General features: G+C 32.9%; 2 protein-coding genes across 4 annotated transcripts in view; one reads left to right on the top strand and one right to left on the bottom strand.

The window, feature by feature from the left end:
- On the top strand, positions 1-7,317 carry LOC105202168 (cyclic AMP-dependent transcription factor ATF-7). 2 transcript variants are annotated; one of them, XM_011170559.3, is made up of 7 exons: positions 1-354; positions 474-567; positions 4,510-4,658; positions 4,797-5,143; positions 5,461-5,674; positions 5,738-6,086; positions 6,520-7,317. In XM_011170559.3, the coding sequence occupies exons 1-7, from the start codon at positions 304-306 to the stop codon at positions 6,930-6,932; spliced, it is 1,617 nt and encodes a 538-aa protein (XP_011168861.1). In that variant the 5' UTR covers positions 1-303; the 3' UTR covers positions 6,933-7,317. The 2 variants fall into 2 exon arrangements, with proteins under 2 accessions (XP_011168861.1, XP_011168862.1); XM_011170560.3 differs by having other exon boundaries at positions 4,513-4,658.
- The window catches only part of LOC105202176, a 102,118-nt gene continuing 92,841 nt past the window's right edge, over positions 7,276-16,552 (bottom strand). For both annotated transcript variants that reach the window (XM_026138199.2, XM_039453247.1), the window contains one exon: positions 7,276-7,962. In XM_026138199.2, the coding sequence (XP_025993984.2) occupies positions 7,843-7,962 (120 nt within the window). In that variant the 3' untranslated portion in view covers positions 7,276-7,842. The remainder of the gene's footprint in view (positions 7,963-16,552) is intronic.

Genomic DNA, 16,552 nt, shown 5'->3' on the forward strand with positions numbered 1-16,552 from the left:
GTTGGTGAAATAATATGCCAATATGGCTACAGCCGACTGACAGCCAACTACTTTGAACGAAATATTAAATGCTGTGATTGATCAAATCCGCCTATTTACAAAATTAATTCTGTTCATTATCTTCAAGTTAAGAAATTCAATTCATTCGTTAAGCAGAATGTGTATTCTTTGGTGATGGGGATATCCGAAGACAAGAGCTGTTACTCGTGTTTATTCCGTTGATATTGTTTTGTATATTTCTATATTCCATCTTCTTGTGTCTAAAAGAAATCTGGAACCGGTATTTATCCGATTACATTCGCGATGACCGACTCAGAGAAACTCTTCGCCTGCTCTACGTCCGGCTGCAACATGGTGAGTGATAATTATTGCCTCTCCTATTAAGAAAAATGTAGCTTGTTTCGCCCATTAAACCTTAAAGAACTACAGTAATATAAGAAACATCAGATTGTGAGATTATTTTTTATTTACAGAGCTTTACAAATGAGGATCAATTATCAATGCATAAAAAGAAACACGACATGATGCTAAATCTGAACAATAACTCTAAGAGCGCTGGATTCGTTGGTAAGACGACAATTTAATTTATATTATATTAAAGAGTACAACGAAGCAGAGAACTAGATGCGTTTCTCAAGCCTAATAGATTAAATATGGCTCTGATCTCGAAAACGCACCTTACTGATAAAAGTTATTTAAAGATCTATGGCTATACAGTTTACACTACCATACATCTTAGCCATCAAGCACATGGGGAAATACTGCTAATCACAATCAAGTATAACAACAAGGAACTTAATATAGCAACTGTATATTGCTCACCTCGACACATATCAAAAGTAACCGATTTGAGAAAATACTTGCTCATCAAACTAGGACTGCGTTTTATAATCGGAAGAGACTTTAATGCAAAACATACAGAATGGAGATCACAACTGACCATACCAAAAGACTGGGAATTACTTATGGCATTAGATACCTGCAAATGTAATTATATCTCACGCGCAAAACTTTATAGAGGCTATATGTAAAACGGCTGGCAGCTCCACACCGATTTTGAGAAATAATTTAGTTTAAGAAATATACTACCCAACAAAGATTAGAGAAATGATTAAAATGAGAATAAAAGCAAAAAGAATTTGGCATAAATCAAAAAACCCTAAGGATAAGAAAATATTCAACCGCATTAATAACCAGTTGAATCGTCTAATAAAGGACATAAATAATACAAATTTCGAGAACTATTTGAAAAACTTTCAACTGGTAAGGATTCAGACTATTCGTTATAAAAAGCAACCAGACAATTTAAGAGAATGACACAATGTTTAACAAAAATTTCTAGCAAGAGACTGAAAAGTCAACGTTAATGCTCTATACAATAACCGGAAATTAATCTTCCCCGAAAAGTGTTCGTGGGTCCTAACCGGTGAATTGCCCAGACAAGGAATATCTCGCAGAAGCAAACGTATGCAACTGCGCTCAGGAGAGAAGGAATTGTAGCTGAAAATGACTCGAAACTGAGTCAAAACGTCCATTTTTAAATTAATAAAATTGTTAATTCTACGCACCAACAACCACGATTACTCTTATTAACCTACTAAGTTGATTACTTTAAAAGAATTTCTTGTAAGAATTTTCCCACTCAAAGATGAACAAGGCAACTGGATATGTGGGGCGCCCGTTGGTTGAAATGCTTGCGATTCCTTTTGTCCGAACAGGAGGACCACCATAAAGTTTTAGTCAGTAGGAGTCCGACATAATCTTCCCCTCTTCCCCGAAAGGGGAGGGTATCCATGACGCATTTTCTCATGTAAAAAAAAAAGCAACTGAGTACGTCGCACAGTAAGACAAAACAAGGCATTTGCGGAAAAAAGCCTATCACTTTTGAAATATTGTAGATATTGCAATAATATTTTTTATAAGTTTGATAACTAAACTTAACAATAATAAAGTAATAATATCAATTTTCAAAGATTAATTAATAAAATATCACATTTATTAACGAACTAGTGATCAATAATTACTCTTAATTGTAATTCCATTGTATATCTTATATTATTTTTGTAAATTTAATCTGACTATTTGATTAATTTTTATATATTTGATAACATAGACGCTTTAAGACTCAATAAACTACCGTTTTCTGCCTTATTGACTAGCCGTCACAATGATACTATTCTAGCATATGTGTCGAATATATTCAACACATGCCGGAATAGAATGTAGAATTGCAATAGAGAAGAATGCGCCAAAGAGAACTCGAATTGTGAGTCGAAACGTTTGCGCATTACTGTAAAGTTAACAACTAGCATCGAATGAACGCCATTTACCACAATTAAATACTAATAAATCTATACGTGCACACATACATCTTGTGCTGACTCTCATTGGTCAAATTTTACCTTCAAATTATTGTTATTAAAATATCATTTGTTATATGTTAAAAATAATTGATTTACTTCACTGTTCAAATGAATATATATTACACGATATATAATGAAAACTGATTCACAATTATAATAAATACCGAACTAGAAATGATAACATTGCACAATTCAATACAACGTATAATTAAATTACAATTAAATTCGTCAAGTAAAATAACGTAAATGCTGTATTTACTTGCGGTTGCTCGCTTTTTGAAAGGACAGTAAATGAGCTAATGCAGGTAAATGTAGCTAAAATTTTATGTGTTATCAAAGATATAAAAAATAGTCAGAAACAAGATTTAGATCGGAAGCAAGCGGAGCTAACTTTGTTCTGTTCATATCCCACTGTGCATCGTGACAAAGAAAAGGTAAAATTATTCGCACGCCACTTATCAAGAGTGTTCCAAATGCATAATATGCAATCTAAAATAAAAAATAACTAAAACATATTGTATAATAAAAATGCACACCAAATATGTTGCACCTAATGAAATAGCTCAGAAAATAGACAAAAATATAAACCCTAATAAAGCATCTGGTATCAACGAAAACTCACCTAGAGTGCTTAAAGAATTATCGTATAAGGGAAATATAGTAATACTTGGAGTACGTACCGCACTGTTTTAAAACAGCACAGATAATTATGCTTAAGAAATCAGATAAATTTGAAGAAGAAACTACATTCTATAGACCGATATCGTTACTACCGTTAGTATCCAAACTGTTAGAAAAATTACTTCACACAAACATCTGAGACCACTGCTGAATATACCAGATCATCAAAAAAATTTAGATTCCGTAATAAATACTTGCCTGCAGACCAAGTACATAGAGTAACCTGAATCATTGAAAATGCGTTCGAGGAGAAGAAATATTGCTCAGTTTTCTTGGCCATCGCGCAGGCCTTCGACAAGATGTAGCACGAAGGACTTATTCATAAGCTAAGCAGATTAGTACCAGGCAATTATTGTAGAGTATTCGAATCATATCTATCTGATAGTAGATTCAGAGTGGTACTAAATGATGCTAAAGCTGATTATTATCTAATAAAGGCAGGTGTGCCACAAGGTAGTGTGTCCTAGGGTTTATTTTATACTTACTGTACATATACTGTAAATATACCAGCAGACAGATACACTATGATAACCATGTACGCAGATGATATGGCTGTGATTACATGTGATTATGGCTGTGGAAAAAACATAAATAGAAGAAACTGCAAATCTTCAAAATAGCATACATAAAATAGTAAGATGAATGCAAAATTGGAAAATCAAATTAAATCAGCAAAAATCCACACATGTTACATTTACACTATGATCTATAGAAGTAAGTCATCGGATATACATAGAAAATAAAAAAAATATAAAGCAACTCAGCCAAGCATCTAGGTTCAACGTGGAAATACTATATAAAAAAAGCGGAACAAATGTAATTAAAATTTCGACAAATGTATTGGCTGATTGGAAGAAAGTCTAAACTAGACTTACATTACAAAGGACTATTATATGTAATGATCTTGAGACCAATATAGATGTATAGAATCTAACTATGGGAATGCATATAGGACACAAATCATATGATTATACAATATATATAAAACAATTGTACGCACAATTATTAATGCCAGATGGTACTAAAGCAACGATGAATTAATAAAGATTTAGAACATGGACACGTTAATGAAATCATTAAGAAATCTACTACAAGGCACAAGAAAACACTGCAAGAACATGTTAATGTGGAAGTTGTTCAACTACTAGACACGGAAAAGGATTTAAGACGATTGAAACGCAAAAAACAATTTGATCTAGTCATAGGATAACAATTAAAAATCGAAATGCATATATTTATGAATAGTATATGTATATACAGTTTTCTGTAATATTGTATTAATTTTATTAATCTTAATTAAAGTTTAATTTGAGTTTAGATAATGATCTGAAACCCGCTGTATGTCATTATACAGTGTGAAAAATATTGCTTATTTAAAGTGTAGTTAAAGATTGTAATAAAATCTCTAAAAAAAATTTATATTAAAGAGGTGTAGATGTATACTGAAAAATTAACTGATATGTAGCAGATCAAACTCCAACACCAACAAGGTTCTTTAAAAATTGCGAAGAAGTTGGTCTATTTCAAGATCTGCAAAACGTGGTCAATCCTTTTGAAGAGACATTTAGAAGGGCTGTTGAGGCTGGAAATACTGGGACACTTATAGTATCAGAGGCAAGATAAGGAAAATTATTACATATATATATTTGTTTCACAAATAATTTATAAAATGTTTTAAATTTATGTATTTATATTACTTCTATTTTATAAAGATATCAAAAGTATATATTGACATAAGTTTACTTTTTACAGGCTGGGATTACGGATGATACACTACATACTCCTCATATCTTTCCTTATATATCAGATGTATTGCCTGCAAACAGTCAAATTCTTCCCGAAGATAATGTCGAGGTATGTTCTACGACTGTATCTCTTGCCGAAACTACTATTCTTGTGGAAAAAGATGCACAGGAGGAAAGCGCTGTAAAGACTAAATGTAACAGTATTAAATTAAGTACAAACGAGACGCAGGACTTGATGAAAGATTCTACTGTCGCATCTGCGAAAGATGACGCTCTTTCAGCAGATATTATTGTCTCAAATGCAAATATACCTATAGCGCCTAAAATTTCATCGACGCAACCTACGTCTCACCTGTAAGAATATCTCTTTTACTATTATAAAATTACTCCATGCATTTCGTTGCCTTAATTTCTCTTATTTGTAATCCAATGTATTTTCTTCTGTTTATATTACTTAAATTCTTAATGTTTTCTATAATACAACTCACATGGTTAATTTTTTAATTCTAGATAATTACTTTTAGATAATGATTAATCAAGCTTCTATTATTAGATGTTCTATATAAGATAATTTTCTTTGTTTTTTCAAAATATTTGATTCCACTACGATGAAAAATTATATATCCTATATATCGTTAAGAAGTTTCTAATTAAAAAAATTTTTTATCAAGGTCAATCAACGGCGAAGAAGTGCAATTGTTACTGAAAACCGCGGACGGTAAATTAATGCAATTGTGCGCTACACCAGTGCCGGAGCTATCTAATGTATCGAACATTAGTACCGAACAGCAAACTGTTGTTATCAAAACTGAACCGGCTCTGCGGTGCGCAATGAAACTGGAGCCCAAGAAAACTGTGATCTCGAGATTATCATTAGCAAAAATGGTAAAGTCTGATTACACCGATGATTCGCGTTTCAAGATGAATTTCTTAGAAATCCCGTTACAGAAGCTGAAACAGTCCCTGTTCAAGAACGCGACCGCGCAGAATCAAAAGACGACAACTGAGGGATGCGCGAAAACGGACGCAATCGCCGGCGCGAAGAAGGAGGGTGTTAAGAAAACGATCGATCAGCTTAAGAAAAAAGACATTCTCGAGCGCAATCGTGCCAGTTCCATGCGCGCACGAGCTAAAAGAAAGGAGTGGATCCAAGAACTCCAAAGAACGGTGACCAACGTGAATGAGGCAAATACGGTCTTACAGATGGAAGTGAAAACTTTACGTAAGGAAGTTGGGAGATTGAAGACTCTTTTGCTGGCCCATAAAGATTGCCCGGTCACAAAGGCGATGCAAAAAGGCAAGTCATTAATTTGGATGTCTGTTGATTGTGCCATCAGCATCATAAATTTTAATTCTTTACATTCGCAATTTTTATTTTTATTTAAAAAGTATCTTGTTTTAATTATTAAGATCTACTCATTGAAATTAAAATCGATTGAGAGCGATCCATTATCCTGTTTTAATACTTTATTTTTGCCTTGACATATACAGAGAGAAAAAAATGTTGAGTTGCTACACTGTACTCGTTGAACAATCATCAGTAAATGCCATTTTAAGCAAAATATTAAAATAATGAATTGTAAATGGATATTTCTTAAATCTAATTTTCATAGATTTGGTTATATCATTTTTTATTTAAAAATGAAATTGTATTATTTGTTCATTGACTGGTGCAGTAATTTTAATTTAGACAATAATTTTATTAAAATTGATCTTTGTGAATTTCACAGGAATAATTCTTGGACCCAAGATTATATCAGTAGATAATTCAGAGGTACTTACGGTGCCGATATCGGCTAATGGTGTCCCCATAAAACGATCAGTTTCCTATACGACGGAGATCCCGAACGTGCCGACGAAGAAATCGGGCCTGTCGATCACGAAGAATCCGGTAATACTCCCGAAGATGGATTGCGGTACCACGAATCTCGCGATTCCGAACGCGACGATCATAAAGACTCTACCGGCGTTGAAGATCGTTGGCGTTAATCAGTTTATACCGGAAAAGTCGGAAGGAACAAAACAAATACTGATCGTGCAAAATCAACCGAGAAAATTGTGCGAGGCTACAACCAGACAGATTATTCAAATAAACCCAAATTACGAAGTGGAACACGCGGCATCTAAGAGCACGGGAACGTAATTAATCGTCCACGGAACGTTCGCGCATTTGTAATGCAAATGCCCGAACTTCTTGTGGTTAAGACGATCAGCGAATAGACGAATGAATCGATTCTATGAGCTTTGCGATACGTTTTCGTGCGGATAGAATAAATTATATGACGTTCATGAAAATGTTCATAAAAATCTATCTGTGCACATGCGTCTCTCGTTTTCCCATTTCTTTCACGATAAATTAATTCCACGACATTTTCTTGTGATATTTTAGCCATTATTCTGCAAATAACTGTTTAAAGTAAACTATCGCAGACGCATATTCCTAATGTAAAGGAATGTGGAGTAATACAGGGTGTAATAATTTTTTTGTATTATTTATTGCGTTTATAATAAAACAATTCTATTGAAAATTGTGATTCATTTTATCCTTGTCACTACAGATTATATATATCTAACAAATTCTTCATCAAAAAGATATTGCTTATAAAAATGTAGATTCAGTTTTTTTTTATTAATAAATAACTTACCTAACATAATTATGATAAAATTAATGCTTTTCTTCAGTCTTGCATCAAATAAATTTATCCACACATTTAAATAACGAGAGGCTATGATTTTGAAGATTTCGCTTTTGATCTCTTTGACATTTTTCTCAAAATTTAAAAATGATTGCCAAATTTGGGCAACGGATTCGGAACTAAAAAACAAAAATACATTAAAAACTGGAAAATTATTATTAAAAAAAAATTGTTTTGGTTCCCAATTTTCGAGCCTATGTAATAACTTATTAAACATCATTACATAATAAGCTCGAATTGAAGGATAAACGGTTTGCCACGTGCTGTCGGCATTTAGAGGTCGAAGAGTGTGTAATGTATCCAGTCCCACGATGATTCTGTAACCCTCGGGCCCTTATCAGTTCTCCGTCCAGTCGTCTAGCAAACTCTACACCGGACAGGAGAATGATAAGGGGCTTTGGGCACGCATTGCTTCAAACACGGGAAACGGCATGAAAAGATGAAAATCCGCCTTGGAATGTGCGTTCCTCGAGGTATCTGCAAAAACAAAAGATCCAAGTGACTGCAATTATTCTCTCATTTCGAAATACTTGACAAAATCGTCAAAATCAGACAAAAATATTACTGCATTCGGAAGAGACACATGTCATATCGGTTATTTCAAAAGCAATATGTGTTTCTACGTCATTTGTATTTTTACGATGCACAAGCAATAGAATAAACGATCCTCATTATATCCTTCATCCGGAAGCGCTTAAGTTGCATAATCGCATACTGCTGCTATAATCGGATTCAAAATGTTCGCGCAAAGTGCTCGCGCTCGCAAGAGAAACAAGGATATCTCCGACAATTTACATGTGAAAAATCCTTCTCGCATATCCGTTGAAAAGTATATTTGACTCGGTAGCCGGGACACGCGTGCGTCGCGCGTGCAGAGCTCTCTCGATCTACAATCGCGCATTTACGTCAGAGGAGCGAGGATTGCCACGAATTGTTCGTGGCAATCGGGAACGGAGATAAGCGCGCCAACAAAGGATAAACGTCTTTCTCGAACAAATATAAGATTTCCGCTTCTTCACGAATCGGAGTGAGTCACATTTGAGAGCACAACGGGACGTGTGAGGCCGTGCGCGGGCCCGCTCTGCTGTCGGTTACTCGGTAAACTTTGTCAACCGCTTTCTCGTGTCGATAACGGACGTCGATAGCGACCAGCCGGATACAGTATACGTTCCTGTTCTCGACTCCGGGTTTCACCGATGCTTCCTTAACCTTCGTTCTCCGCGATGAATCAATCCCGCCTGAGTCCCGAGAGAGCGAACGCGTTTAACTAGTAACGCCCACGGTTCCCAAATAAAGAATACACTTTCCATGGAATATACTTATATATACATTGAATATACACTGCGGAATATCATTCACGACATAATAACGCAATTATTCAAGTTTGAAATATTGAGCCGTGAAACATTGAAGCATGATCAAAGAAGAGAATATATGTCGCGCATTGGACAATGCCCCAATTCCGTTTCGGAGTTAATCTGCTTAAATGAAACACGTTTGAAACCGTAAATAAATCTGTGATAAATATGTCCATTTCCTATTTCTTCTTTCGCAACATTTTATCTCGCCGTTTTATAATACTGCCATTCTAAATCAAATTTAAGAACAATATAAAGTTATCAGTAAATAAACGACTATACTATAGAATACGAATGCTTTTGGCAGTTCAAATATAAATTTTTACTTGTACTAAAAATACAATTAAATAAAATAATTCAACACAATATAAAAACTGCATTATATAAAAAAGAATTTATCTGAAAAATGGCTGTTTAAATTTCGCTTTAAATAACATCATAGTTTATCAATTTTACATTAATTAATATAAAAGATATAACTTCTTTTTAACATGCTGGGTTGCACAGTTTAAATATGTTGTTAAAAAATTTCATCAGGTCGATTTTTTAACATGAAGCATGTTGATGGTACTGTTTGAATGATAGTGACATTACAATATATCGTGAATTTACAAAAATATCAAACAGAATTATTTTAGTTTATATTATTGAGTAAAAACGCCAAGTAAATTATATAAAACTAATCCAAGCTATTTCTCTGCTGTATTTATTAAAAAGAAGAAAATCATCAATACTGACGTACTTTTGTTTTCGGATATGTCTTAAACAAAAGCTAAAAATAAAACTTTATGAGCATAAACACGAATTGAAAAGTGTCTTCTATGTCTTATTGATGGTATAGCAGTTTTTATAATATTGTTTCATATAAATACAAATTGACGAGCCTTGGTCATATCTTAGTGCTGAAATAATATTCGTTGTGTGAATTTAAATACAATTACTAATTTTTTCAAACTGTGCGATGTTACTTTCGGTTTCAAACACAGCTCTTAAATTGAATCATAAAAATAATATTACAGAATAATAATATTACCGTTTCGTATTTTGTAATAATTAATGTTTTCGCAATATAACTAAAAAAAAGCGTCTGAAAAATTGGATCTCAAAACTAACACAGTGGGCAATAATAGCAGAATTCAGACTCAGCTATAGAGAAGGAATTAACTATAAAATAAATTAATAAACCAAGACATAAAATACATTTTTATGTATTAAATAATGAAATTTCTACAATCAAAAGAATACAATTGAACCCTTGCATTTCATACTTTTTTTTTGGTACCTTAGTACATATGTGGATCAGTTCCGTCCGACGCTATTTTGAATTTTCCCACTGTAAGGTATTAAAGAAAATGTAAAAAAGTCATGAAATATGTCAACATTGTAATTAAAGATTTAGTAATTGTCTATTCTGACGGAGAAGTGAACCACTGGTTAAACATTGGTTACACAACGGTTTTGTTTCAAACTGCACTACGAGAAAGATATGAAAGAGAAAAATAGAAACAAAACAGTTTTAGGAAGCTACAAACACGTAAAGTGGTTTAATGTTATCAATAATACACTCACTATTGTTTAAACTATGTAAATAACAATTCAAAAACGACTACAATAATCTCACTCTACTGCTCGTTGTGGCCGTTTGCGAATTGTTATTTGTTTTTATATTGAGCTTGTACATTTTATTGATTGAAACTATGCAATTTGCAAGAGAAAATCATGCAAATTTTATTTCTTCGCTTTTCAAAAATTCGTTTTTAGTAATTTTACATAAAAAAACCCATGAACGTATGAATTATGGGTTTTTTCCCTTCGATTATTTAAACAGATCATATTTTTATCAGTATACAATGCAATGTTTTCGAGAAATAGAAATAGAAGGGTCACTTTAGGAGAGCTAGTATTGCTAACTTTTCTTCATTTTTTTATATAAAAGAAAATTAAAAGCGCTTCTGTTTTCTAATTTCAATAAAATTTTGCATTGAAAAAAATGTATTTTCTTATGTTTCAAAAACCGGAATTCAAGAAAATATTTCTACCAGCTCAGCGTCAAAAATGATCTTAGAAACAACCTTCATATGCTCTTGCACAAAATTTTATAAATTAGTGTAACTGAATCTGCCAGTGATAAAAGGATATAATTTTAGCGATTAAATTTATCAACCGATAAGATAATCTACGAAATTGTGAAAATATATAAAAAATTAAAACGATATTATTTTCAGTTTCTGAAAGCTTCTGCAAATATGTTTTAGTAATAATATCTATCGTCAATTCTAAATACTATTCTAACAAATTACAAATACCAATTCTCTTATAGACTATGCTCTTGCAGGCAATACTCGATATCGCGATGGCACTGAAGATATATGTATTTGATCACCGATACGAGAGACAAGGCGGAAAGAATCAGTCGGATAAAGAATGTAAAGTCTTTTATTTAAAATTCGATTCCGAACTCGTGAACCGGCTGAGTGCACTCGAGATCTCGATTTGCGACAAGCCGTTGCTGATAGAGTTACCTCGCGACGCGAGCGAGAAGACCTAGTCCCGATCGCGGTAAGACTTTCCGCTGTGAAAGCTCATTAAACACTGATTCGAAAATAAGCATGTACTTTCCGATTTACACACAATAGACACAAACGGCGTGAGACACTACCTATAACAATTCGAGTCTCGAACGTCCGATCTTTGACCTAATCAACCAGAGTGCGATGGGTTAGGGTTAGATTGTTTGTCACGAATTTGATTGTTAGGTGGAACCAGAAAGGAAACCATGGTTTTGTGTGTATGAAGCGTTTCGATCGTTAGAACGTTCGAGAAACGAGAATGTTATGTAATTTAACAAATATACCGCTTTCTTGAATATTTCTATATATTATTATAAAACATTATTAATGCCTTTATAATGTTTATTTCCATCAATGCAGATTGACTTTGATCTCAGTTTAATTAATTATCTTTTTCCAGTTCTAAGAATTAGAAAAAGATAAAGAGCAAGTTAAATTAAAATCAAAGTTAATACACAGAAAATAATTAATATTAAAATCAACAATTCCTTGTTGATTTCATGTATAAGCAAGAAGGTAAAATCTTCTTGAAACAATTTATAAATCTTAAATAGACACAATTTGCTAACATGAAAAAATATGTTTGAATCAAAGAAATTTATGTATTGCGGTTAAAGAAAAGTTTTTTTTTACGAAACTTCTTGGTTCTTTTTTTCATCTGAATTAAAGAAATAGTTTGATTGTGCAACGTAAATCTTTTTTTAAATGACAGAAATATATTTTTAAAATCAGAACAACTAAATTACTTCTTACATTTCTGTCAATACTTTCTTTGAATTAAAAAACTATTTGTTTAAATTAAACAAATAATTTACTTACTTTAAAAGACTAATAACGTCCTTACTTGAAATCAAATAAATTTTTATTTTCCTGAATGATGTTATTTTAAATTTAAAAAACTAAATTAATGAAACGATTTCATGAATTTAAACGTAATTTTTCTCTGGATGTAAAGCACATTATGTCTAATTGTAAGATGATTAAATTCTTTCAAGAAGACTTTATATTCTTGCTTATATATGAAGTAATGAATTGGTGATTTGATATTACTTTTATTTCTGTATATCTTGGTAGAAAAGTCAGAACGTTCGACATAAAAGTCAGAACGACATAAGAGAATTTTCAAAGGAAAAAGATATTTAATTCAAAATGAATGAACCGATTAAAAATGAGCATGCAATTCTTATTAAAGTAAAGTTTGTTAAAATCTGTCGATATTCTCCCTTTGGAAAATGTCGATAATTCGCAGTTCATTCCTCGGGAATTTATGCTGGAATTTTACGTAGAATCGGTAACGGGGCCGGTCATGAAGCCATAAACATGCGAGTTCAAAGCTTCCTCGCAAGGATGCGGTTTGCGTTCGATCATTTGTAGAATTCTTGGCGTCGATTCGTCTTGCCAGCCCGCTCAATCGACGCACGTACGGAAATAGCACCGAGAAAGCAGGTGCTCAATCCTACGGCCCTGTTGCCTCGAGATCGTGCTGAACCATACGGCTATTATACAACACGCGTGACTTCCTAACCTTGGATCGAGAGCGTTTTCGTTCACTGGCGTGAACGATTAATAAGTCGCTAGAAAATTTGTAGATTTTGGATATATTCAACATTTTGAGAAGATTCACAGGCATTACTTATCGATGCTAATGATCAATACACCGGGGAAAAAAATTTGTTGAAACAAAAAAAAAATGAAAATATTTAGTCGCATACGTGCAATTAAATGTTGAGTTAGTTTAATAAGTTCTTGGTTAAAAAATTTGAATGGCTGACATGAATGAGATACACGTTTTTTTTGTGCAACTAAATAATTGTTGAATCAACCCAATTTAGTAGTTTGAATTTAGTAGTATCAGACTAAATATTTGTTTTTTAACAAGTTTTTTCTGAGTGTAAAAATTAACGAAACTCAAAAAATTAGAGTTCAACGAGGTATTATTTCGTTAAAAAATATCGATTCGTGAATTATAATGACTAATTTTACGCTGCAAAAAATGTAAAATAATCTTCTAAAAAAATATGGCAATGATGCCAATCAAACCACTTTCCCTTAAAAAAATTGTAAAAAATTTGTTGTAAAAAATAAAATTTTAGCCAGAGATCAAAACTTCCTGACTTTCTGAGATGAGTGTCTTAGCCATTTTGACCAAAAACAATTTTATATTTATAGAGATATCTCTTCGCCAAGAAAACTATTTGCTATTTGTGACTGTATAATTGCGTCGTAAAATAATTATAGTTAAGAGCTCCATGTTTATTGTTATTGCTGATATAATGTTAGTAATAATAACTTTACGTTTAAAGTTTTGCCAACTATAAAAAATTTTACTACAAATTACGATAATTTCAAACATAGTAAAATATCAGGATATGGATGAAAAAATAAAATAAACATTTCTATGTAATAAATCATCATTAGAGTAAACTGTTTTTTTTTCAACATTCGCTTACTATTTGCGCAGTAATAATAATTAAAAACTATAATTTGCACAGTTAAAACAATTACATAATAAATAGTTGGCACCGAAAATGACTAGTTAAGTTATGGTAATTGCAATTGTATTTTTCTCCTCAATGTCTCAAGATATTTCTCTGCGCGTGAATAGCGACTTAAATTATTAAAATACCGAAAGATCTCTGTACCTTACACATCTCAATTATAGAGAAATATTTGTCGTTGCGTTAGTAAACCCGTATGGATGTTATTCATATTAAATGAACGCGCCGGAGTTTACGTTAATTATTAAAGACCTAATTCGTCGACTAACGAGTCAACTGTGCAGTCAACTACGTACACAAGTTTCGTAATTATATAGCCCTCGCATACCGACTGACGAAAACATTTTCAATAAAAATGATTAACAAAATCTTAATTAGCTTGGGATTAGCGGTAGACAAGCAATGTTACTTTTATGATAATACCGTTTCGAACAGAGATAATGCAACCTCGTAACAACCGTGCTGCTGAAAATTAATCGTTCACGAATCGCGATACGTAACTTCGATCGAAACGGAATATCAATCACCGTCACAGGGCATCAAAGATCGCCCCTTGATATCTCGTACACGATCTCACGATTATCCGTGTACGTATAGACGATGGAACGTTCAGCGCGAGATTTGCCCCGAAATTCGCTTCTTAAATTCTTGTTAGCGGAACGGAGCTCTCCGGCCACGGCCGTGGATTCCATTTACTGATTGGATATGGCATCAGTTATTCATCGCTGCTAGTCGAAGGAGAGAACGAGAAAGAGAGAGAGAGAGAGAGGGGGGAGCACGTGCGGCCGTTATAAATACGGCGGATTTCCCGTCGGTATGCTGCTGCATTTGGAAATTCTCGACGGACATCCCCTCAAACGTCCTCCCACCCTTTCCATTACATCGCTCGCGCACGTCCATGTTTGATCGTCGCACTATCAATAAAAAAATAGTCCTTCCCGCGTAATTCTCTCGTATACACGGCAGCTTAGAAAGACGCTGCCAAACTTGGAAGGGTATTCTACTCACGCCGAGGCCGAGGAAAAGTTGCGCAATAACTAATACATCAACCTTACGGCACATCAAAATTCCCCAGCGAGATTCAACTCCCCTGATTTCTTACAAAAATTCCGCCATGAGAAATTCACGATAGTTTCTGAGAGAACGAACGGAAGGTATCACGAGAGAAAGACGTAAAGTGAGCGACACGATCCCCGTATTCAATTTGTTGATCGTAGAGACGAAAATAAAATGATTAAATAAATGTTGTGAAATTTACATGATTTTTACGCGATTATACTTTCGTTTTCGAGAGAAAATGATGATTGACCAAAAGAGTGTTCTATTGTAATAAAATGATGCTAGATGACGACTCATAGACCGTTTATAGATCCGCTGCGAACGTCGTATCGAAGATATACTTGGCAGAAGGAGAACGAAGTGACGGGTTGCCATTATATTTATGATCTTTGAGAGATATACGTATATCAATGCAATAAACATATTTACGGTGCAATATGATGAAGATAAACTGGCGAAATCCAGAATGCGATTCTTTGCTGCTCTGAGAGGGATAAAATGCAGTCTGTGTGTTGGATTTTAAAACACGACTGTTTCTATATCATTTTTTTTTTTACATTCGACTCCAGACATTGGTTGCTAACGTTTTCATCACGGTTCCTTGCCATGATAAAATCTTAAAATTGTAAAATGAGGTAAAAAAAATCAGCAAATCTAAAATAAATTTTTTCGCGTATAAATCTGAAATTACTAGATCTATTGCGAAGAGTGTTCACTCAATTGATTTTTTTTCTTCACGTAAGGATTACCTTTAATAAAAAATATTTTCTTGATAATTGTCTTAAAATAAACTCATCATGAATTTTAGAAAAATTCGTTGTCATTTACTGAAAAAGAGTTTATCCTTCGAAGAATAAGTATAAAATTCGGACCGACAAAAATGTAAAACAACCTATCGGTTACAGTGGATCTTAGTCCTGAATAATTATTATTTTTACTATCTCCAGCGAACTACGTGCCACATTTTTGTCGGACATGAAACAGTGCATGATGCCAGAATATGTAAATATTATTAAATTGATGCTCAGAAGCAGTGATGCGCAACCTGCGATCCGCTTATGAATTTTTTATTGCGGCTCACCGACATGGTCGAAAATATACAATCATATAATTTCTATTTTACGTAAATTATAAAAATAGAATAACATAATGCAATTTGCAAATTTTGAACAATTTGAGAATAATTCATGCAATTTATCTGTTTAAAAATATTACTTGTGTTTCAATTAAATGATAATAAGTGTATTTTAAGATTATTATTAAATAATCTTAAAATATACTTAAAATATACTTAACTTAATTGAAAATATTCTTTGTAACGATAACCATTACTTAAAAGAAGAAAATTGAAAACTGAATAATCGTTTTTTTTAGCACTAGAATGACATTTTTCAGTGTAGAACCGCTGAAGTCATTTTAGTTTCACGAATTATTTCATCTTTCTTTAATTATACAAAAAAAATAAATATTTTTGAAAATATATAAATATAATACAAATAATATTAAAATAACTCTATAATAAAAAAACAAGAACAGGAAATTACCAAATTGGAACTTTTATGGCTCAAATGTTACAGATAAA

This window comes from Solenopsis invicta, chromosome 9 (genome assembly GCF_016802725.1).
Source record: "Solenopsis invicta isolate M01_SB chromosome 9, UNIL_Sinv_3.0, whole genome shotgun sequence".
NCBI lineage: Eukaryota > Metazoa > Arthropoda > Insecta > Hymenoptera > Formicidae > Solenopsis > Solenopsis invicta.

Coding starts and splice junctions, on each gene's coding strand:
- LOC105202168 (XM_011170559.3), top strand. CDS start 304: ATGACCGACTCAGAGAAACTCTTCGCCTGCTCTACGTCCGGCTGCAAC. Junction 5,144..5,460: donor ACGCAACCTACGTCTCACCT/GTAAGAATATCT, acceptor TTTTTTATCAAG/GTCAATCAACGGCGAAGAAG. Junction 5,675..5,737: donor GATTATCATTAGCAAAAATG/GTAAAGTCTGAT, acceptor ATCCCGTTACAG/AAGCTGAAACAGTCCCTGTT.